Source organism: Gymnoscopelus microlampas, assembly GCF_963454915.1.
Source record: "Gymnoscopelus microlampas genome assembly, chromosome: 2".
Lineage (NCBI taxonomy): Eukaryota > Metazoa > Chordata > Actinopteri > Myctophiformes > Myctophidae > Gymnoscopelus > Gymnoscopelus microlampas.
Genome location: NC_139939.1, coordinates 36,430,051 through 36,452,855, shown reverse-complemented (window position 1 = coordinate 36,452,855; position 22,805 = coordinate 36,430,051). Strand labels below are relative to the sequence as shown.

Below are 22,805 nucleotides of genomic sequence, written 5' to 3'. Positions count from 1 at the left end.
CTAGCTAGTTTACTTGCTGCTTCTTCCATCCAGAGCGATCCAGAGAGAGTGGTTCATGTTTCAGGTGCACCAAGGGCTCTGGAGAATGCTCTCCAGAAAGATTGTGTGGGGTGTGCTGCAATAAAATAAAAAATGTATCAGGCTTATGAAACCATATACAGTAGCACAAAACCAGGCATAGTTCAGAATAGCATGGCACCTCTGTACAAGTAATAGCCGGAGGAGGTTGAATTTGTGTTGACCTGAGATAGCAGCAATGAGTTGAATGGTTAGCTGAGTAGTGATTTGTGATTGAGTCATCTGGTGGGATCAGCTGATGAGCTGTCAGATGGTTCAGCTGGACCAATCAGCTGATGCATGACTTTAGTGTTCTAGCCTGAACTAACCCATAGACATACAGTATATGAACCAATCTTGGAGTTCCATTTGATAGTTGCACGCCTTGTGCTTTTCTTTTGCCTATATGTCTCCTGAATGCCATCATTGTCAATAACCTACTCTAAATAACTACTCTAATTCACAAATGGGTTTCAGAATAAAACAACAAACAGCATAATGGGAACCATATATTGTCCTTTCTCTTTGAAAGGAGAATCTAAAGTGTAATGTACCACTCAAGCCGGATTTATATTTAGTTGCACACAGGTGTCGTGTACTGAAATTAGCATATCTACAAGCTCACAACTAACCCGCCATATTAAGATTCTGGACTTAAAACCGAATGGAACTGAACAGAAGACCGAGCTAGTATGAAACTGTGAGATAACGTTCAGTACACTATGATAGGCATATTTCCATTAGGACGCAAACAGAGGTGCATTAATTGGCCTATTTCACTGACAGAGTGTGAGCATGATGTCTCTTCCTTCTCCTACACAGATTCTGATGGGAACATCCTTTTCTGTCGCATATTAAGCATCTTATTTTTGACAGCATCACAGTTTGCCTGCCACTGATGGCATACAACTTTTCACACTATAGCTTGTGTCTGTTTCGTCATTCAGCCCCAGCTTGTCACAAGATGCAAATGCTGTCACAGAGGAGGATAAAGACAAACTCTATATGCATAGACAAGGGTGCAAGCATTCATTACGTTTTAGTAATTCATTAGCTGATGTTCATATAAAATGCTATTCAGAGCAACTGCAACAACAAGACATGCTTCAAATCCTCGATCACACAGATTGCAAGCAGTTTATAATAAGGAGTTCCAGGGTCACAGCCATTGTGCCCAGGGAATGTTCCTGTGGGCCTAGAACTCTCATGTACGAGAGGGATAGAAGAATCATTCTTAGCATTTAAAACATGTGGTTTTGAGAGTAAATGACTATTATAGGCCAGGATAGGGAGGAAGCATGTTGGAACAGAGAGCAGAACCCTGGATCATCTGAGGACAAAGGTTGTCCTGGGTGAACGCAGGCCTGATAAGTCACAGAGTTGTCACGCTCATCATAACTCATTGAAGCCAGTCTCTCTGTATGTCTGTCTGTGTCTTTCTTATCTCTCTGTCTCTCTTTCCAAAACACTACACACAAACAGTGGCGGCGAGAAGGACTCAGAGGTTTTATTTAAATAAAAGTACCAATATCACAATATAAAAAAAAATACCATACTGTTACAAGTAAAATTCCTGTTTTAAAAATTTTACTTGTGTCTGGCTTCAGAATATACTTACAGTACCAAAGTAAAATCTTCAAGATCACAACACGTTGCGATGTGACATGTTGTGAGCTTGTAAATCGGCTATTTCCGAATAGCCGAAGTATAAAATAGGGCTTAAGTGGTTAACGCCTGTTTTGTACTAAAGGAGCGCTTCATCCATTTTCAACTTTATATTTTTTCTTCATATAATTGGTCCTTACTAACGCTCAATTTGTGTCATCTTATAGTGAGTGTCAATAAGTGTTTGTGTCTACTCTACTGTGTCTCATTGGTGGTGAGCTTTGGACAGTTCAGAAAGCTGCCTACCAGTGACAGTGACAGCAGTAATAGAAACTACAGTCTTTCTCTTCCTGGATAATTAGCATGCTGAAATAGAAGCCATTGTTCTTGCATTAATACAAAAATGTGTTTGAAATGACCAAACCTCTCAAGCAATGATGTCAAGGCAAGTTTCTGAACTGTCCACAGCCCTCCTAGTACGAAGTACTTCGTTACTTTCCACCACTGCACAAAGATTTTCACAAAAACACATGTGCACGCACGCACGTACACACTTTTGCACAAAAATATATTCCTGGCCTGATCCTCTCTATTACACCTCTGTAAATCAAGTCTAACAGACACCGTATCCAAACTGCTCAAACTGTCAGTGGCTTGGACTCAACTGTAATCAAATTCCACATCAACAGCCTTGACGTTAGAATACTGTTTCCACTGGAATGGGGTTGCATATGTAATGAATTTAGATTTTTTTTTTGTAATGCATGCTTAGGTTAAAATTACATTGCTACAATATAGGCCATAACAACAACAACAACAACAACAACATCTAAACAGTAAATCCTTTGCACGCCTATCATTGGTGACAGATAAGTAGAAGACAAGCTACTGAGACAAGCTCTTCAAGACCTTGCAAAACTTTCAAAACTCCCACATGTGCATTTAAAAAAATGTTTTGTTTAAATTCAAAAAGTGCAACACAGTATGTGGTTTTTCTTTTCTTTTTTTCCTTTCTTCTTTGAACAAACCAGCATACTGGACTGCTGTCCATGCAATATGCTGTATTCACAATTTCTTTAGATAAATCAAAAGGGAAAATAGCATAACACAGCAAACCATACAAGGACAGACATGTATAGAGATCTCCATATATGGCCATTAAAGGGAAACAAGTAGACAGACAAATACAGAGATATCCATATATGGGCACAAAAGGGACACAGACAGACAGATGGTTATAACGGGTACTATGACACCGGGTATAGCAGGGTATTGCATTACAGGGTGGGGCATGCATTCCCTATTTTCATCGTTCCCAACTTGCATCGTTCCCAACTTGCATCGTTCCCAAGTAGACCGGTGCCCGACGCACAGGTCTACTTATGGTTTAAGGCTACTAATGGCTAAAACCACTTAAGTGGTTAAAACCCACCACTCAAGCCACACAATTCCCTGTTGACCTCAGGTCACAGCAACTGACCTGCGTCTGTCTCCTCTGTATCTTCACAGTATATCTCACATCAATCTGGGAACCAATTTTGAAGAAAAAAAACAGGAACTTGGTTTCGCTCCTCCCCTTTCTTTGTCCACTTCCTCCCGGGTGCACCTGTTTATTCCTACTAACAACAACATTACATGTTTAAGGCAGTGGTGCTGACAGAATCTGTCTTGAGAGATTAATTTCACATAAGAAACCTCCAACTAGTGTGGGAGTCCCATAAACTGTACCTATATGCATTGCACGTCATCACTTGTTACATGAAAGAACTGTGAGGGGGCTTACTTTTTTTTATCAACAATGATTAAGTATTCTTAAAATAAAATATGAATAAATAACTTAAAATGACATATGCCCAAAATAGGGACACCAGGTTGAAAGTGGTTAAAGGGAAATAATGTAATCAACTTTCTTAGCAAGTTGGGGTGATGTTTGCCTGCTGTTTGGAACCATTTCCTCACTGTGGGTAGAAAGAGCGGGGTGGGGGGCAGAGAGGGAGGGAGGGAGGGAGGAAGGGCGAAGGTGAAGTGTGAGCCAGAGCTTCTACTGAAGCTTTTGGTACTAGGGCCTTTTAAAGTGAGTCAAGGAGAGAGAGAGAGAGAGAGAGAGAGAGAGAGAGAGAGAGAGAGAGAGAGAGAGAGAGAGAGAGAGAGAGAGAGAGAGAGAGAGAGAGAGAAAGGGGGTGGGAGAAAGAGAAGGGGGTGGTAGATAGGAGGGTGGCTTATGGGCACTGTATAGTGTGTGTCATTTCAACTGTTGGTGGGTGAAAGGAAATAAGAAGTGCGTGCTACTGTGTGCATATGCAAGTGTCAGCATGCGCCTGTGAGTGTGTGTGTGTGTGTGTGTGTGTGTGTGTGTGTGTGTGTGTGTGTGTGTGTGTGTGTGTGTGTGTGTGTGTGTGTGTGTGTGTGTGTGTGTGTGTGTGTGTGTGTGTGTGTGTGTGTGTGCGTGTGCGTGTGTGTGTGTGTGTGTGTTTGTGACAGCTCAGTGGAATTGTGATTTTGTGTCATTGTTTGCCTTAACTAACAAGCTGAAGCTGACCAAACAATCTTCAGTGTTTTGTCAAATCACAGCACCCTGTGGCCAGAAGACCTTCTGGTTTGAATGTCTTTCTTACAATCCTTCTTGTGTGTTTAATATGAAGAATCATGGATGTTAAATGTTAATATAGTTCCAATCCCATCGAGAGCTACAGTATGATGAGTATCCATGGAGAAGATCAAGCAACACTTTGGATAATATGGAGATGAACATTTTAGTAATCTCTTCAGTTTTTGCTGCATTTGTATGACAGTTTTGATACCTGGCTTTTTCCATAGGTTTGATCAAAAAACAACATCTTGCTTCCCAGTGTCCAGGGAAATTGGATTGAGGATTGGGCCTTTAACCACTTGAACCCCAGAACCCTATTCTGGGGGGAACATAAGCCAAATGTAAAAAGTAAAAACTACAGAGCCAACTCTGGTACAGTTTACTAAGTCTAGGTACTTGCTGGTTGTGGAGAGGGTCCACAAAATTGTGAGAAAAATAGGATTTCAAAAATAGTGTTGATACATTCTGTACACAGTAGAATGTCAATAAAAAGTGTGAGACTGATAGTTATATTTGCTCAAAACACTACCTTTTTAAACTAAAATTAAAACATATTTATTCCTATTGCGCAAACATTAAAATCCGGGGGTACTTCAGTTTAACCTCTTTGAGACAGAAGTGCTCAGAAAAGGTTGAGAACCTTGTGGTCTGGAGGGTTTAAGTGGTTAACTTGAAAACCACACGGACAACCCTCCAGAGTCACAACAAGTCTTGGAGTAATTATGCACTGCAGATAAATATATCAAAGGTGTACTGTATATGCTCATTGAATGTGGCACATTGGCATGGCACAGACTGGGCAATTAAATATTTCGATACGTGGATCACTGGCTCGTTTCAGGCCTGAAAATCCATCTATCAGGAGACCACAAGGTAAACTACATTTTCCCATAGAAGGGAGGTGACATTCACTGGTGACATTTTCCCCTTTTTCTCCTTTGTACATAATGGTGTTTTGTATTTGTCGATGATATGTATTTTTGTGTTATTTTTGATTAATTGAATACTATAGGACCACAATGGAAACAAGTCCCCAGGACTTCTTTTGTGTTATCCTTTTAGACAAAATGTCTGACTGTACCTCTTGCTGTTTACATTTCTGACTAATAAAGTATTCAATCAATCAAAAAGGGTTCTATTTAGCGCTCATTAACACCCATGGGTGGTTGCCTTCTGACACCTCTCGGTAAAGCAACACGCCCTGCTTGTTATTACTGCCTTTAATCTATACCTATGACCAGGGTTGAGCTCTAGGGGGTACGGGCGGGTACGGCGTACCCTTAGTTCTGAGACTGTGGGGGCTGGGGGCTCGCGCGTGCTCCACATGCACTCACCGTCAGCGGCGGTCGTTAACACCTTAAAGTTTAAACAATAGCCTCTGAAGGTTCGCGCCGTCAGTGGCGAGACATTCTCAATAGCGTCTACCTGGCTGCTTTGCATAACATTAGGCTACTGGAGAAAAGCCATGGACTTGAATTGAATGTGCACTGCAGAGTGTGAGGGGGATTGCTTAGCAGAGCACCCAGTTCTCTGAGACAAGACAAAGACAAGGTGTCTGATTATTTTAACTGCTTATGTGTGGGTGAGTCTATGTAAAGGGATTTTATATAAAACTAAAAGGAAAATAAAATAATTGATTAATTGAAACAAAAATAAAAACAACAAATTAACAATGCAACAAAATAATAAGAAATATAAATACATTAATAATCACATGTTGAATACAGTATTAGTAAGTGGCTATGTGCACATGCCTGCGCACGTGCGCGCGCACGTGACGTCATAAAATACAGTACCCTTAGTTCAAAAATCCACAGCTCACCACTGCCTATGACATAATGGGGCTGACGCACACATTCATAAGCTAAAAATAATGAGGAGGAGTTGGCTGTTCCGCTGTTTGGAACTTGGTTGTCATGAGGGTTTCAACCAGGCACTAGATGAGGAGAGAAAAATAGGTGGGGCAGGGCAGGGGGATATAGCTCTCTCTCTCTCTCTCTCTCTCACTCACTCACACTCACACACTCTCTCTCTCTCTCTCTCTCTCTCTCTCTCTCTCTCTCTCTCTCTCACACACGCACACGCGCACGCGCACACGCACGCGCACACGCACACACACACACACACACACACACACACACACACACAAACACACACACACACACACACACACACACACACACACACACACACACACACACACACACACACACACACACGGCATAACAAGCTATAAATGAACTGAACCATAGTTCTCTGTTAAGTTGGTAAGATGAATGTCATCATTGAATAACTTTCCATGTCTGATAAAAATAAGTCAGTCAGTGGAATTTCACTGTATTTACGAAGTAGCAACAGCAGGTCATGGGTCATGGGTCATGTCATGGGTCATGGGCAAGTCAAGTCTCACAGACTTTAGAAAAACAGCCCAGAAAAAGAAAAAACAAAACAAGTCATTAACCTGGTCCTCCGCTGCCATCCAGTGGTGAACACTCGTAAAGGCACAAGGTTAATGGCACATTGTAGTGGCCCAGGTAGCGTGTTGACCATGGTTTGGACGGTTTGGTGTCACTGTGGCATTGAAAAGAGCAAGAAATAGGCCAACACACTGTTTCCCAAACAGTGGGACAGTGGATCGGCACCCATTTGTGGTGCGGGTCCATTTGTATGGGTCTCGAGTAAATATCCCCTTTATTTCCTCCATTTTGTTTTCAATCAGTTCAAAAGATTAAAACAAAATTCCCCCAAAAAACTGAACTTTTCATGAATTAAGCCCGATTTGTATTATACGTCAACTCTTTCTTGAACCTATGCTCTTGAACCACAAAACAGGCCAGTGAATGGCAGAGGTTTCTGTGTCACTCTTGCCAATTGCCATCACACCTGGCATAGTGGCGTTGTCAAATTTCCTCAGGTGGGTGCACCTCATTCAGTCGCCCCCCCCTTCCCACACACACATATGTTTCGCAAAATAAAATAAAATAAAATAAAATAAAATAAAATAAAATAAAATAAAATAAAATAAAATAAAATAAAATAAAATAAAATAAAATAAAATAAAATAAAATAAAATAAAATAAAATAAAATAAAATAAAATCAATGAATGAATGAATGCCAATGGATGAATGGATGGATGGATGGATGGATGGATGGATGGATGACTGGATGAAATATAAGACAAAGTAAACCAGACTGAAAAAGTAATCGTGTATAGTAGTAGGACCATGATAGGACATTCATCATCAGGTAGGCTAATTTACTATTTGCACTAATGACCTCTGCGGCTGTTGCTAGGAGCTCTGTCCAATCAAAGCACGCAGCTTCTCTTCCACCAACAACACGGTGACATCATGCTCGCCCCCCGCCCCCCGCCCCCGTGTATAAACTATCACACACATCCCGTCTCCTCTGTCATATCTTTACACACGCCACAGTTCCGACTCTTTTTTTTTTACTGTAATCAATGGTATCGGTTCCGTTCCATAATGTGGGTTGGGCTGCTGGGAGGGGGAATGGCGGAGAGGGAGGTCGCAGCCACGGGAAGAGAGAGTGAGTGAGTGAGTGAGTGAGTGAGTGAGTGAGTGAGTGAGAGAGAGAGAGAGACATGGGGGGCTCGGCAGAAGAATCAGATCCAGGTCCTTCTTCTTTTCTGTTGTTTTGTTTTGATTTTTAGCTCCGTGTCCAGTCCGTCTCCCTCCCTCCTCCCCGCCATGGATCCAGAGAAGACGCTGACATTCTGCCTCGGGTTGAAGGCTGAGGAGGTAAGGAAGGAAGGAAGGAGGACGTTGTCTTTTTACAACTACATGATGTAAACATCTGCACGTCACATACAAACTGCATCAGGCTGTAGTTTCCATTGGCCTGGGCTGGGAGTTGTTGGCAAACAGTTTAGCCTACCCTTATTTGCGAAGGCCTACTTCTTTACTTAAGCTGTTTTGCGAGAAGGCTTTTTTTTTTTTAAGTAATATTTGCTGCAAAGAATTGTATTTTTTGCACTCATTTGAGATTTCAGACCCACACTGGCACTGCAGCAATATATTAGCAATATGGTACTAGGACCAGCTGTGTTTTGCATTTGATTCCTTGAGGTCAACAGGCATGTAATGTGATAATCTCCTTGCCTACTGAGAATTGTGCCTACTTGCCGACTACTGCCACACTTCCACGTGAAGCTGATTTATACCCTTTATTTGCACTTGTGTGTGGATAAATTGCCACAATGCACCAAGGAATTAACCTATATTTATGCAGCCCATAATTAAAAGAGGTTTCCCTGGCAGGCGGTGGTATTGAAGCTAATTTACAGTTGAGCCAAGGAATACCAGAGGAATTCCATACTGCTGATTCAGAGATGAAATACTGTAGCACTGAGATTTGTTTCAAATGTAAAGTGCAATATAAATAAAATGTTTTATTATTATTATTATTATCATCATTATTATTATTATTATTATTATTATTATTATTATTTAAACTTGCTTATGTCATATTTGTTACATTGTACAGTCAAGGCCATGATTACTGTCATCGTGTTGTGACTCCCTGCTTTCTTTAGGTCATTTCTGTATGGGAACTTTATTGTACATTTATATTTGTCACTTTGTCTACAAGCCAATTTCTTTTCTTTTCTTTTTTGCTACTCTAAAGCATTTTACTAGAATATTTGCTTGAATTCCACACATGGCCTGCCTTCAAAGTAGGGGATAACAACAACACGTATGTCTGTATACAGATAATGTATATAGATATTAGATAATGTGTTAAAAGGAGAGTTTAAAAAAGATTTTCTTTTCCCTGACATAGATCTTCTGTGGCTACTTTGGTTATGGCCTTGGATACACAAGATATGACAAAGTCCCCCTTACCTCCCACACACATTCAGAGGCATGTGTGCAGGCAAACATGCACATGCTTTCTCCCAGTCACATTTGCATACCGTATGCGTTCGTGCGTATACGGTGGACAATCACATAATGTTCACACATGCATACCTGGCTGGCATGTGTGCATGTATATACTGTAGGTGTCTACACAAGTGCATGTATAGTTAGTGCATGATTGTATGTGCATGCATGACACATGCATAAACGCACACACGCACGCACGCGCATGCATGCACACACACACACACACACACACACACACACACACACACACACACACACACACACACACACACACACACATGCTCACATACTGTACATATTTATGGTCGCACATACTCGTACACTCACATGTGCATACATGCAAAGGTGCAAGCCTTCATGCGTTGGGTGTGAGGAAGTGAGGAAACGTGTGCTTGTGAATGTGCTGTTGTGGCTTTACCTCAAAGACCTTTGATTGGGCCCCGCCGAGGTGCTAGAGAAAAGCCTGTGGTTTCCGAGTGGTCTCCAAGGATGCCTGAATGATCATAAAACATAGCTTGTACACGATGCTGGTGGTCTGAACCACAGGAACTCACTCAACACTACATCGATGGGCTACAACAAGACAGGATGGTGGTTAGAGGTTAGAAGGGTGATGTGGCGGGTTCACACACACTGGACGCGGAAGCATTGCAAAGTGAAATTCTCGCATGAACAGGATCATGGCTGTTCACAACGGTACATGTTTGCAGACAGATTAAATCCTGGCAGTAACTGGTGAACCTTTTGAGGTGTCCTTGAGCAAGACACTGAGGAACAAGTGCCCAGCTTGGATAATGGATATTGTCATGTCGCCCCCCCCCACCCCCCCCCCCCCCCCATTTAGTTGTTATTTCAATTGATTCCTCCCCACACACATTTGTGTGTTGTCACTGCTGTTGTATCCTCACCTGCCAGTGAGGAGCACCCAATGGGAGAGTGATCTTTTTATATAACTAGATTCTGACAGGTCCCGGAAAAGACGCGCTGTGATTGGCCAGTAATCACTTTGAGTGGTAGTTGGGGTAAACGCTCACCCCAAAACATGATTTACGATTCTGTGCCTATCGGTACATAACGTGAACGGCGCTAAGCCGGCTCAAGCGAACTTCACAACGTTCGGCACAACGACTCGCTCGCTTTAGCTCGCTCAGCGGTGCCTCTCATGGCTCAAGTTCGCTTGAGACGGCGCGCCGCCGTCACGGTCCAAAACAATACTTTATCGGCAAAAATAAATTCTGTCGATCAAAAACATCTTGCACCATCTACTTGCTCTAATATTGCTCTAATTGAAAGAGTGAGTAGGATTTGTCTGTCTTGCTTCTTGTCCTAGCACTTCCCTCATACAGACTCTTTCTAGGGTCATAGGAATATTATCAGGGTTAGGGTTAGTTTGACAAATCTGGGAACTCATTTGGTAATAAAAAGGAAGAAAACTTTGTCTTTGTTTTTGCCTCTGGGGGCACAACCTCCTTTTTGTGATAAACAGGAACTTTGATTTGTCTCCTCCCCTTTTTTTGTCCACTATTTAACAAATAGCTGCGCTAGGGTGCAAATTTGTGATGGCCCAATTTTGTGTTTTCTTCCAAACAATTTGTGCTACTACTCCTGCAAATTTGGTCCAAACCTCATACAAATTGGTACACATTTATCAGTCATGTGGAACTTTTCTATTGCCCGGATCTGTATAGGGCGCAGCGGAGTAACTAAATTATTTTTCTTCATGGTGAAATATTTTACATTTTGGCCAAAAGGTGTATTTTAGATGTGAGGTGGGGGGCTCAGTGTTCCCACTTAGTAGAGTTGGCTTTCAACTCCATAAAACCGTCTTTGTTTTGGTGAGTAGCGAAAGTGCATTTTTTATTTTTTACTGCAGACGAGAGGTTGTGCAGCCTGTGGTGCGAGCGCAAAGAATCGAAAGTACCATAGCCTTAAGGAGAACTCCTTCTAGGCTATGGATAGCACGCACCATACCCTTGCACCACCTGAGTGCCCATCAGCATTTGCTAAAGATGAAGATTTTTATGATTGGCTGCACATTTCAAGAGTATGTTACAGCCATCAAGTGTGTGTTTAACCATTTTAGTCTTTATTGAAGACCCCCGGTCCATCCGAATCGTTTTTATCCACCAGCACCCTCCAGGGTCCCCAGCTGTGCAAAAACCTGTCAATGGTTGAAAAACAAACAGTTGACAACTCATCTTTTTAAACCAGGATTGATTGCAATCAGCTGAAAGTATTGCTACCAAATTGCCTTGCGTCACAAAACCATCACTTCTAAGTGAAATAACTACCAGAAGTTCTGTTCTGTTGTTCTTGTGTTTTGTTTTTATTGTGTATTCTATATGTTACCTCTATTTCTTTCTATTTGCCTTTACTCACTACTTTTCCTAAGTAGGGCTGGCTTAGATGAAGTCAATGTTTTGCTCCTGGTCACATGGGTCGGCTGTTGCTCACCACAACATCAGATCAGTTTCTGGCAGAAGGCTGACGTGCCTGTGCAGTGAGCGCTGTGCACCTACTGCTGCAGTCCCAGAGATGCTCATAGGCCTGCGTCCTGCGTCTCTGACGCACCATATTGAAAAAGGACGCATTCACGGCACCCTCGTTGCGTCCATGGGACGCACTACAATTTAGCGGAAATTACCGCGGATTTGAAGGCCATCCGTGGATTTCAAAGCCGTCCGCGGATTACAAGGCATAGTGCAGAAAACAAGAAAAATCTCGGTAAAACACCGCCGTATGGAGAAGTATTCTCTCTCTGTCTCAGGGCATTGCGAGCTGCTGCTAGAGGGAGAGAGTGAAAGTGCTGCGCAACTTACAGCCCAACTTCGAAGCAAGTTAACGATGGCTCGTTGACCCCAATTTGACCACTAGGCAATCAACACTGAACAGCACTAATTAATGGCAGCTGTGATTCTTGTGTCTTTCCGTGCAGCCAGATATCAAATAATTCCCTGTAGAGCAGGGGTCTTCAGTGTTTTCAGGCCAAGGACCCCCTAGTTGAGAGAGAGATGAAGCAGGGACCCCCTCTATATTGTATAAAATTGTGTTTCAGATACATTTTTGCTGCTCTTTTTTCCCTTTACACACCTATAACTCCAAAAATAGCCGATCTACAAGCTCACAAGTGTGAGCTTGTAGATCTGCTATTTTTGGCTAAAGTTCTCCTCAGAAAAGGGATACTAGGATTCAAGTGGTTAATGTAAAAAAAAAAATCAAGTACTACAAGTACTACAAGTACTAGTTGTCGGATTTGGAATTGTGTACTTTTCTTTCAGATACATGTTCTACATGAATATAACCATATAAGATGAAACACGAGTTAAACGCTGTGCATTTTTGTGGGACCCATAAAATGTCCCTGGGACCCATCTAAAAGACCACCCTTGCATCCCAGGACCCATTGCATTGAAAACCTAGCAACATCACTGCAGTCCCCTGATTTATTCTGATCCGCTTCATTAGTTGCTTTCCAACCTACTTTATCTTGCAGTATTGTGTGTTATGCAATACAGAACCTGCATATTAGGATATCTTGCATGTGCTCGTGAGCACACGCAAGCATGTATTTGGTATAAAGTGGTTCTCAATACAGACTAGTCAACAGCTACCTCCAAACAAAAGTGTTCCCATTATTGCTGGGCTTCAGGGTCCATTGTTAAAAGAATCTAAACTCGGTGCCCTCAGAGGCTTCATGCTAGCATTGTGTGTTTGACACTGGCCCCTGAGATAGGCATTTTGCTTTTCTCTGTCATGCAAGAGCTCTGTGTGACACTCACAAAGACGGAAGCCACGCAGTGGAGTGCGAATTGTTTCAACAGGGTGTCGCATATATGGGGATGATGTAGCGTTAACAGTCCAGCAAGTTTTTCTACCACTTTAGCCTTCTGAGATACTTGGCACAGACTGGATTAGTGATTTTTTACTGCAGACTCTTGGACAAATCGTCTTGGGATTGTGATATGACACTTTGTTCTTCTGTGTGACACAGGCTTAGCCTTGAACAGGATAGGTAGGTCTGTGCGAGTTTGACATGGCCTATCAAGAAGGAGAATTAATTATGGTGCTATGTTCCGTTGCTTGATGCTATCTACAGTACCTGTCTGTCTGTCTGTCTGTCTGTCTGTCTGTCTGTCTGTCTGTCTGTCTGTCTGTCTGTCTGTCTGTCTGTCTGTCTGTCTGTCTGTCTGTCTCTGTCTGTCTCACTATTTTATTTCATAGATTACAGAGAGATAGTGAGAGAGAGAAGGGGGGGGGGGGACGTACACACTTACATGCATGAGGTTGGCCATCCGGGATGTTTCTATATTTTGAGGTTTCGGTGCCATGTCTATCAGTCTGTCTGTCTGGTATCTTGTGAGAAGATGCAGGCTCAGATAGAAGAGTCATTGTCCTCTTGTATCCTTGAGGAGGCAGGACTGTTACATCCCCAGCCTGCTGGCTGGGGAATGGGCTTCTAAACAGTTCTCTGCATGCCTTATTACTATAATAACACAGGTAATAACTTTCTACTGGAGAAAACAGATCAGTGTTTTATAACAAGGGTTACAGACCAATAGTGTCCTCATAGGAAAAATGTGGGAGTAGGCCTACAGTATGTGATCATTTCTAAATCACTGACATTATCAAACAGTAGACATTTCTGTAATCCATTGACGTTTGTGTAATGAGGATGTGCTAGGATAAGAAATAGTGTTGCAAGAAAAGATGATTATAGAAAAATACATACCTGTATTTTAATTAAGACAATGGTATGTTAGAGTGAGCTGAGGGGGGGGGGGGGGTGGCAGCATCAATAGTGTTAGTTAGTTTTCAACCTCATGCTCTCATATCGCTCTTCTTTGTCCCTTTCGCGTTGGTGCTCCAAGTATCTCTCTCTCTCTCTCTCTCTCTCTCTCTCTCTCTCTGTCTCTCTCTCTCTCTGTCTCTCTCTCTCTGTCTCTCTCTTTCCCCCTCTCTCTATTTTCCCTTCCCTCTGCTCTCTGGTGTATGCCCGGCCTGCACCCCTACTCCCCATCCACCATTTTAAAATGTCAGCTGTATTAACAGTGGTATTAACTGTTGCATTTCCTTCTCACCTCCACAGATGACTATGTCCCTGCAGGGTCTGGATGGCACAGAGGCCACTACGGTAGGAAGGCACACTGTTTTATACATGAATTGATGATTATCTTAACTGAGGCATTTCTGCTTTGACAATAGTGAACCACTTTCAACCAAATCTTCAAATCTTCAAAATGTTTGAAAATAACCTACAGTACAAGCTCACAGCGTATCACAATGTGTCACATGACAGGAGTTAAACCTATGACGATGCAAATAAGATTGACTTCACATGGAACGTGCACACTAGCTGTCTGAACCACCAGGACAACCCTAAACGGCTAAACAACTCACACGCTAAAAGGAGACTAGTAACGTATTGGCTACAGAGCAACAATTCTGCTGTGCTAAAGCATAATGACATTAGAGTAATTAGAGGACTTATCCTAGGGCATTATGAGGTTCTGGCCTCTTCAAATCACTAGTACTAAATAATAATTCTTCTAAGATAGAGCATTGACTGCATTGTTTTATTTTATATAATTTGCTTATTTCAAGCATGCCTGTTTATGGAATGACATACTGTAGTATAAGGCTGGGTGATATCACTTCAAATCAATGTCACGATTATTTCAAACTTTAGCAAAAATAGCAGATCTACAAGCTAACGACACAACGTATTGTGAGCTTGTAGATTGGCTACTTTTTTTTTTACATGCTACCATTGTACAACAAAGTATAATACAGGGCTTAAGTGATTAATCAGACTATTATTGATTATAAAAAATCTATTCGAATTATTTTGTGTCAATTTGTTGATATACTGTATAAGAAATAACAAAACAGTCATTAAAAAACCTGCTTCTCGATTATTTGATTAACCTATATGAGCAAGACTACGTTAGTTATTGGTCCTAAATTGTAAATTGGTTCTAGATTGTAAATTTCAAATGTCCGTTTCGATATATTTATTAAGTGCCCAGCCTACTATAGTAAGCTATATATGTGTGTTTGTAAGAGCGTTACGTGTACACATGCTTTTCTGGTATGTCTCTGTGGAGCACATGGAGACCAGTCCCTAGCAACTGTGGTTGATATGGCAATAAAGTGAGTCTTGAATTACATTAGTGAACATTGCTCAGGCTCATGTATGGTAAATAAAGATGAAGATGATAATTCTTCATCACATTATAATTCTGGTTTTGCCAGTGTCTATGTAGGCCCCCCTCAACCCAAACTTAAGATCCTTAAAGAGGGATTACACTCATAATCCATATTATGTTAGTTCCAGGCTTCAGTTTAAAATTATAAATATTTATTCTACCACTGTCAACTACCAGGCGTTCTGCCTGGTCCAGCCTTCAGGGACTAATGACTCTTGATCACACTGGCATTTGTTTTCCATATTTTTATGACTAGACTTACACTGTATATATTCCCTTTTTCTTCTTTTTTTTTACCCTGCTGATTTAACATCCTTAAAGGAGCACATCACCCATTTTCAACCATATCTTCATATAATTTGGTTATCACTAATGTTACGCCCGGGACAGTCACACACGCTGACACTGGTTTAGTAAATGAATAGAAAGATATATCTATAAACTGTAAACAGCACTAGTAGTAATATCATACTGTACCAATTTGTTTTACAGCATCACATTAAGGTCTAATTCATATTACATCGCATCATGTTTTTCTGTTGAGTGACACAGTCATACAATTAAGTATAAATCACCTTTAATCCACCTTTCTGGGAGTGACTTTCCAATGACCAAACTGTAAATGTAAAATTCACAAATTCACAATTCTCAATTTCTTATTTCAGACAGTGACAGCTTCTCAAAATGATGCTGACATGGGTACAAGCTCTGACATGGGTACAATTAATAAGGTGGGTACCCCCAAAATTTCAGACATAACTGCTCTAAAATACAGTTCAACTGCCCAAGTGATTTATTTTGGTAGTTATACTGTCGTGTGGCATTTTGTCCACCAGGGGGTGAAGTTTCACGGGGGCTCTGGAAGTCAGCCTATAGTAAGTCCTAAGTACTGCCCTGGGGTCAACAACAACCCAGGCTACCTGTGTGAGACAGGGCACTGCTGTGGAGAGACTGGCTGCTGCACCTACTACTATGAACTCTGGTGTAAGTCAACTGACCATGCTTCTTTGTATAAACAAGTCTAAGCATGCAAGGGAATATCCTTTTAGTTAAGAATTTTTTGAACTCCCCCCTTTGTATGAAATACACTGAGTAGGTGCTCCATGTGAGAGAAATATCGCTGCAACCACAAGTGGTGGCTGCAGTTAGGTTGCTGTCACAAGGCATCAAGAAACAAGCAATCATGTTTCTTGACTGATTAACATGGAAATTCAGCAGATAGGCTGCGATTGGCACCAAAGGCACAATGACCAACTAAATATCTGTAGAATTGTGTGTGTGTGTGTGTGTGTGTGTGTGTGTGTGTGTGTGTGTGTGTGTGTGTGTGTGTGTGTGTGTGTGTGTGTGTGTGTGTGTGTGTGTGTGTGTGTGTGTGTGTGTGTGTGCGTGCGTGTGCGTGTGCGTGTGCGTGCACGTGCGTGGAGCCCTGATTGAACAATATATAGGAGGCTCAAAGCAACAACCTGAGCTGGTAATAATCATGGATAACAGCATCTAGCTAACTCACAGCCATTTCTCATGTAGTTTGTCATTTCCCACGGCACCGGTTACAGGGCAGCTTTATTATTGTATACAGACTGAAGCCATCGTTCATTCATTCTCTAAAGAGCTCACACTCCTGTGTTTACATTGGTTCATGTTTGGTCTTTGTTAACTGTGTTTACTGCAGGGTTCTGGTTGCTGTGGACCATTCTGATCCTGTTCAGTTGTTTCTGTGCATATCGGCACCGGCGAGCCAAGCTCCGTATCCAGCAACAGCAGAGGCAGAGAGAAATCAACCTAATTGCATACAACGGAGCCTGCAACTACCCGACCTCCATGCTCGACCTCAGTACGTTTACATACATTAGGCTCCTCTGAATATAGTGAGATTTTAGGCATTAAGCTTATCCAGACTTAAATGAAGGGGAGGTAAGGGATCAGTGTCTTCCTCAAAGATGATTGATAGGAGTCATGGGCTGCAGTGGGGATTGAACCCTGCATGCGTGGATGGAGATAATCATGAAATATGGTGGGAAAGAAGGTCAGTGAAATAAGTAAACTTAAACAGAGAAGAGGAAATCAAAAGAGAAGAGAGAGAGAGAGAAAGAGAGAGAGGGGGGGTGAGAAAGGGAGAGGGAGGGACAGAGAGAGAGTAAGAGTTAGAAAGAGAGAGCAAGAATTGCAGTGTGTGTATGAATGGACAAGTAGGAAAGGGACAGAGGGAGAAATTGTTTCAATTCCAACTTCCTGAATGGAAATAGAACCTCCCTGATCTGACACTTGTCTCATGACGCAGGTTTCTTGGCGTCCTTCAAGCTTCCCTCCTATGAGGAGGTGGCAGCCCAGCCGAGCACGCCTCCTCCGCCCTACAGCTCCGTCTTCGCCCTGCAGGGAGGCAGCTCCATGGGGGGGCCGAGCTCCTCCTACTCCCACCACCCTCACTACCACCCTCATCTACCCCACCACCCCCATCGACACCCACCCGCGTGCCCCCCCTACCTGGGCCCTGCAGCCCCACTGGGTCCTAGCGGAATGACCTCCTCCCAGAGCTCCGACAACTACACCAGCTGCTCCTGTGAGTCCTGCTCCCTCACCTCGCCCTCCAGCACCTCCTTCTCTGTCCAGGTGACGGACGAGACCTACGACAGCAGTCGCGGGACCACTCCCAGCGAGGCCGGGGCGGAGCGGGCCGTGGCGCCCAGGGTCGGGGCTTCTTTCGATGCCGCCGCCTTTGCGTCCATCCCTTCCCCGCCTCCTTTGCAAGCTCCGCCGGATCTCATACCCGCCACCACTCCCGATGTTGTGCCCGTGTTCAGGCGCCCGGTACACGGTGGCGGCGGCGAAGGAGGCGCCTCCCCAGCACCGGCCTCAGTCCTGTCTCTTCCGTTATCCGCCCTTCATCACTCTCACCCGCCTCGATTTACGCTCTCTCCCCTTGTTCTCTCCCCTTCCCTGCACCCTCCTCCTCCTCCTCCTCGTCATCCGGTCCATCCTCTCGCTCTGTCGGACCCACTGGGAGCCACCGCCGTCCAGGGCGAGGAAACGGCAGAGCGGCGTTCCCCTGTTGACCGGAGGTCCTCCCCCAGGTCCACACTGTCATCCCCTAAACACGCCCTCTTCTCCTCTAATGTAGACTTTTTCGAGCACCGCAGCGACAGAGACGAGAAGAAACAGGAAAAGGAAGTAGAGGAGGAAGACCACGACGAGGAAGATGATGACGATGAGGAGGACCACTTCCGCCATCGTAGACTAACGGGCGACTCGGGCATTGAGGTGTGCCGCTGCCACGTTAAGAAGAGAGAGGAAGAGGAGTGTCGGGAGGAGGACCTGGAAAAGGGGCTTTTGGGTAAAAGAGGAGAGAAAGAGGCGATGGGTAACGAGGCGGGGGAAGGAGAGGACTTGCTTCATGACAGCGTGGACTGCTCGCTGCGAGCGCAGACCACTGCCCTCCAGTCACAGCTGGCGGGGGACTTTGGCCACGCCCCTTCCTCTTCCTCCAACACTGCCGTCGTCTCCAAGGCAACTGAAGCCATTATCACGGTGGAGACCTCGTGAGCTGGTGTCTACATACGATGAAGTTGAACTACTTCGAGTTAGGTGACCACAAAACTTGCATTGAGTGCAAAGTAGTGTGGCGGCATTCTTTTGTGTGGCCTGATGTCGCCCTCTACTGGTCAAGACTGGAAGGTGGAGAGCCCATGTCATCTCACAGAGGCCTTGTTGGATGTACAGTATATTTTATGGAAGGAGGGCTAGAACGAGAGTCATATAGCTCATGTGGTTGTGTTTACTCTAATTCAAATGAGGAATGTTGAGAGAAGGGAACAACTCAAAGATTGGGATGGAAACGCTTTAGCTTTTTTATTCATGTGAATTGTTTTTATATTTCTAAACACCAGAAACAAGTCGTGTTCCTCTGTCTCCTTCCACCGCCCGATCTGACTGGAGCCAGTGGAATAAAAATAAAAGTTGGGCGAAGTCAGCACACGCACGCCGCGCGTCACACGTCACACGCTCACACAGCTGTGCTTGTGGCATGGTGTCTGTCCTTTCCACTATCCCTGGCTCTGCCTCTCTGCTCCCTCTTTTCTCTCTTTGCTCAGTCTCTCTTTGATGTAGACCACTAGCCGCCCACTCTTAGATGTGTTGGTGATGTGTGTAGGAGAGCCAAGACTGCAGTTTTAATTCAAAATGTGTCTAGTGTATCAAGGACAACTAATTCCTAAAACTAAAATGTTCCTTGCTCCACCCATATCACACAGTAAAATCCTTTTTCATTTGTACACTCAGTTCAATTAACACTTTTTACAGGATTTTACTGTGCCGTAGGATGTTGCTGAAATTGCTTATATAATTTGATGACAATCAATATGTAATTTGACGTATCCTTTTGAATGCTTGGGGTACAAAATAGTACTGACATAGTTAGAAAGAATCTCCTATAATCTCTGATGATAATTGTCAGTGACATTCAACTGATTTTGGTTGAGCAGGTCTCACAGTTTAAATCAACATTTCAGATATGGTGATAATGATCAAATGTTCTCATTGTCATCATTTAATGGGGCACCTGCTGTTAGAAAACTATTGTCAAGAAAGTAGAGAAGTAAAACCCACTATTGAACAGTATAGGAGTTACAGTACACATGTATTGAATTTGTTTAGATATTCCTCCTATGATCTCAAAGAGTTTGCCATCCACTCTGATAATACAATCTGGATCATAGTTGGATTCACGCTAATTTGAAGAGGGTAGAAACAAGAGCCTGTTGCATCAAACAACCCTTTGTAGAGCTACGCTATACACAATGAATGGGAGACAGATTTTGTGACTGTAGCATGGAATATGACAGTTCGGTCCAATGTCACTGATAATGTTATAGTGAAAGCATGTACTGTATAAGTATACAAAGTCCATTGGCCTATTCATTCTTTGTTGGGCAGCTGCAAATAAATGTGTCTGGATGACATGCCAGATTACATTTTTGCTACCCTGGATACTACCTGGTCATGGCCACTAAAGTCCCATGATCACAAAAATAACACAAATTCTGTTCAGGGTTGTGATCTATTTTAGAATTTGGTGGGTGACTATGGATTTGTAGGTTGTGTCCTCTGCTTGTGTCTCAAACGGAGGGAATACACATTTTGAAGGAGACAGTGTGTTGGGTGACAAAGCTTTATGATGGGAATACGAGTATCTGTGTTTGATTTAGACTGTTAAATGCATTTTGTGTACTTTCACTGTTGTGAACACACATAGGATGTGAAGTACTTTAATTCACATGTAGTAGGGCGTTTGCTGCCCCATTAGCAGTGGTTTTTCAACCTGCTTTCTCCAATGATGGACTGTTAACTTTTTTTAATAAGCAGGAACTTTAAGACTATCCTTCATCACTGATTCTGAATGTAAAAGTAGTGCTTTGGGGGGGGGGCAAATAAGAAACTGTTTACGAAGAACTTTACGCTACTGGTAACTTCTGTAAATTTGCTACCAAGACCATGGGAAATAACCTAGTCTGCTGTGTGTGACTTTGATGATGTTGGTGAAGATGGATTTTAAAATGAAGTGCCCATTTGTCATGTCAGTCTGGATCTTGTGTCCTGTTAATGTCAAGATGAAATGCTTCAAAACATGACATTTTTTGGTACTGTGTGATGATTATTATTGTGGCTATAACGTGTTCACTTTACACAAATGTGCTGTTCTTGCCTCTAAGATGTTCTGTAGTATGGTTCATTATGTTTTGTGAAGTTAACAACAGATGCCCATCTGTACGGTGCTGCATCGCAACAACATATTCTCTGCATCACTTGTTGTCTGAGTACTCACTGTGAATACAACACACATACTCAGTAATTACAATATGATGACAGTTGACTTAAACCATTGTCTCAGTAGCAATTGTACTGTTGAACAAGCTTGAGGGAGAGAGGGAGTCTCAATTCAAGTTTACACTGTTTTGGTCTCACTTTGTCTATGTATTATACTTACTCATACTCTCAGACAGAGGTATGTTTGGCACCTCTTCATGGTTGAGCAGAGGTCATGTGATCATCGCTGTGATCTGTCGCTTGCTGAATTCCTGGTTTCACAGCTTCTGTTTGAAGTCATAGTGTAGTCATGCCTTGGCTCAGCTTGATAGTTTTGGCTTTGTTTTCCTCCTTATGAAGATGGTAGAGGATTGTGTGTGTGTGTGTGTGTGTGTGTGTGTGTGTGTGTGTGTGTGTGTGTGTGTGTGTGTGTGTGTGTGTGTGTGTGTGTGTGTGTGTGTGTGTGTGTGTGTGTGTGTGTGTGTGTGTGTGTGTGTGTGTGTGTGTGTGTGTGTGTTTGATCAGCTTGATATGAATGAATTAATGCATTAATCACTTATCTGATCAGATCATATGGCTTGTATACATTGGGCTGAACAAAACAATATTGTAATATTTCTGCAGTGTGAAGTGATCCAATGTAGACTTTGCTTCATCTACATATTTTTTCCTCCCTGTTAACACGTTTCCTTACTTAAAATATTTGTATTTATTTATTAATTGGACAGTCTTATTTGTAGAGTGACCTCTCTAAAAGTGTGCCTTGTAAGTGATCACATAGGACACTGACAGGTAAATAGAGAAGCACTAAATAGAAAGCTCAGAATCTGAACATATCAGTATAAAAGACCACTGGCTATTGCATATTTTCTTCTGTTTCAAGTATGGAAACGTCTACAATTTGATTGTTTTTTGTTTTTCTTTTCTTTAGTTCTAGCTAACATTGTTTGTAAAATTGTAACTTGCATTGTTTCTTATGGTATATTGTGCCTAAATGAATACTTTGATTGCATTAGGCGCTCTCTCATTTAGTGCTGCTACCTGTGTTTTTCTGTCAGTTGTCTATTGATGTACACCAAATGGGAGAAATGTATTTTCTACCAGTACTTAAAGCAGTCTCTTTATAAAATATACATGGTACATGTGAGACTTGCAAAAAAAGAAAAGTATTTAGCAATAGTATAGTATTCACATACTTTTTCCTAATTCTAGTCAACGCTGGTTGAAAGGAAAGGACATGTGGTGACAATGACTTTTACCTCTTTACTGATCCATAACCTGTGCTGGGCAGAGGCCTCTGATTGTAGTCAATACGATGTTCAAAATGGGAAACCTGATGCGGGATGAACCCCAAATGTTAACACTTGGATTCAAAACCGGGTCTCCCACATGGGAAACCAAAACAAATATACCAATCATCCAATAATGTCACTGAGGGATGCTACCGGGGAACATACTGTATACGTGTACGTCTCAAACTACTGTGACTTAAGTGTTAATCAAATCGAAAACAAAACATTCCAGACATATCCTATGACTGACTAAAATATCTGTGGTAGAATCAACAACATTGAGGGCTGGGACTAATTTAATTGAGCAAATTCAAATGCGGTGTAGGTGAAATACCCCTTTAATCTCTCACC

The 22,805-nt window shown here is 42.6% G+C and overlaps 1 protein-coding gene across 1 annotated transcript; it reads left to right on the top strand.

The window, feature by feature from the left end:
- Positions 1-7,856: 7,856 nt before the first annotated feature.
- Positions 7,857-21,556, top strand: LOC311034559 (uncharacterized protein). The gene is made up of 6 exons (XM_084042439.1): positions 7,857-8,014; positions 14,247-14,291; positions 16,032-16,097; positions 16,203-16,350; positions 17,036-17,197; positions 17,645-21,556. The coding sequence occupies exons 1-6, from the start codon at positions 7,964-7,966 to the stop codon at positions 18,901-18,903; spliced, it is 1,731 nt and encodes a 576-aa protein (XP_083898565.1). The 5' UTR covers positions 7,857-7,963; the 3' UTR covers positions 18,904-21,556.
- The last annotated feature ends 1,249 nt before the right edge of the window (positions 21,557-22,805 follow it).

Coding starts and splice junctions, on each gene's coding strand:
- LOC311034559 (XM_084042439.1), top strand. CDS start 7,964: ATGGATCCAGAGAAGACGCTGACATTCTGCCTCGGGTTGAAGGCTGAG. Junction 8,015..14,246: donor TCGGGTTGAAGGCTGAGGAG/GTAAGGAAGGAA, acceptor TCACCTCCACAG/ATGACTATGTCCCTGCAGGG. Junction 17,198..17,644: donor GACCTCCATGCTCGACCTCA/GTACGTTTACAT, acceptor CTCATGACGCAG/GTTTCTTGGCGTCCTTCAAG.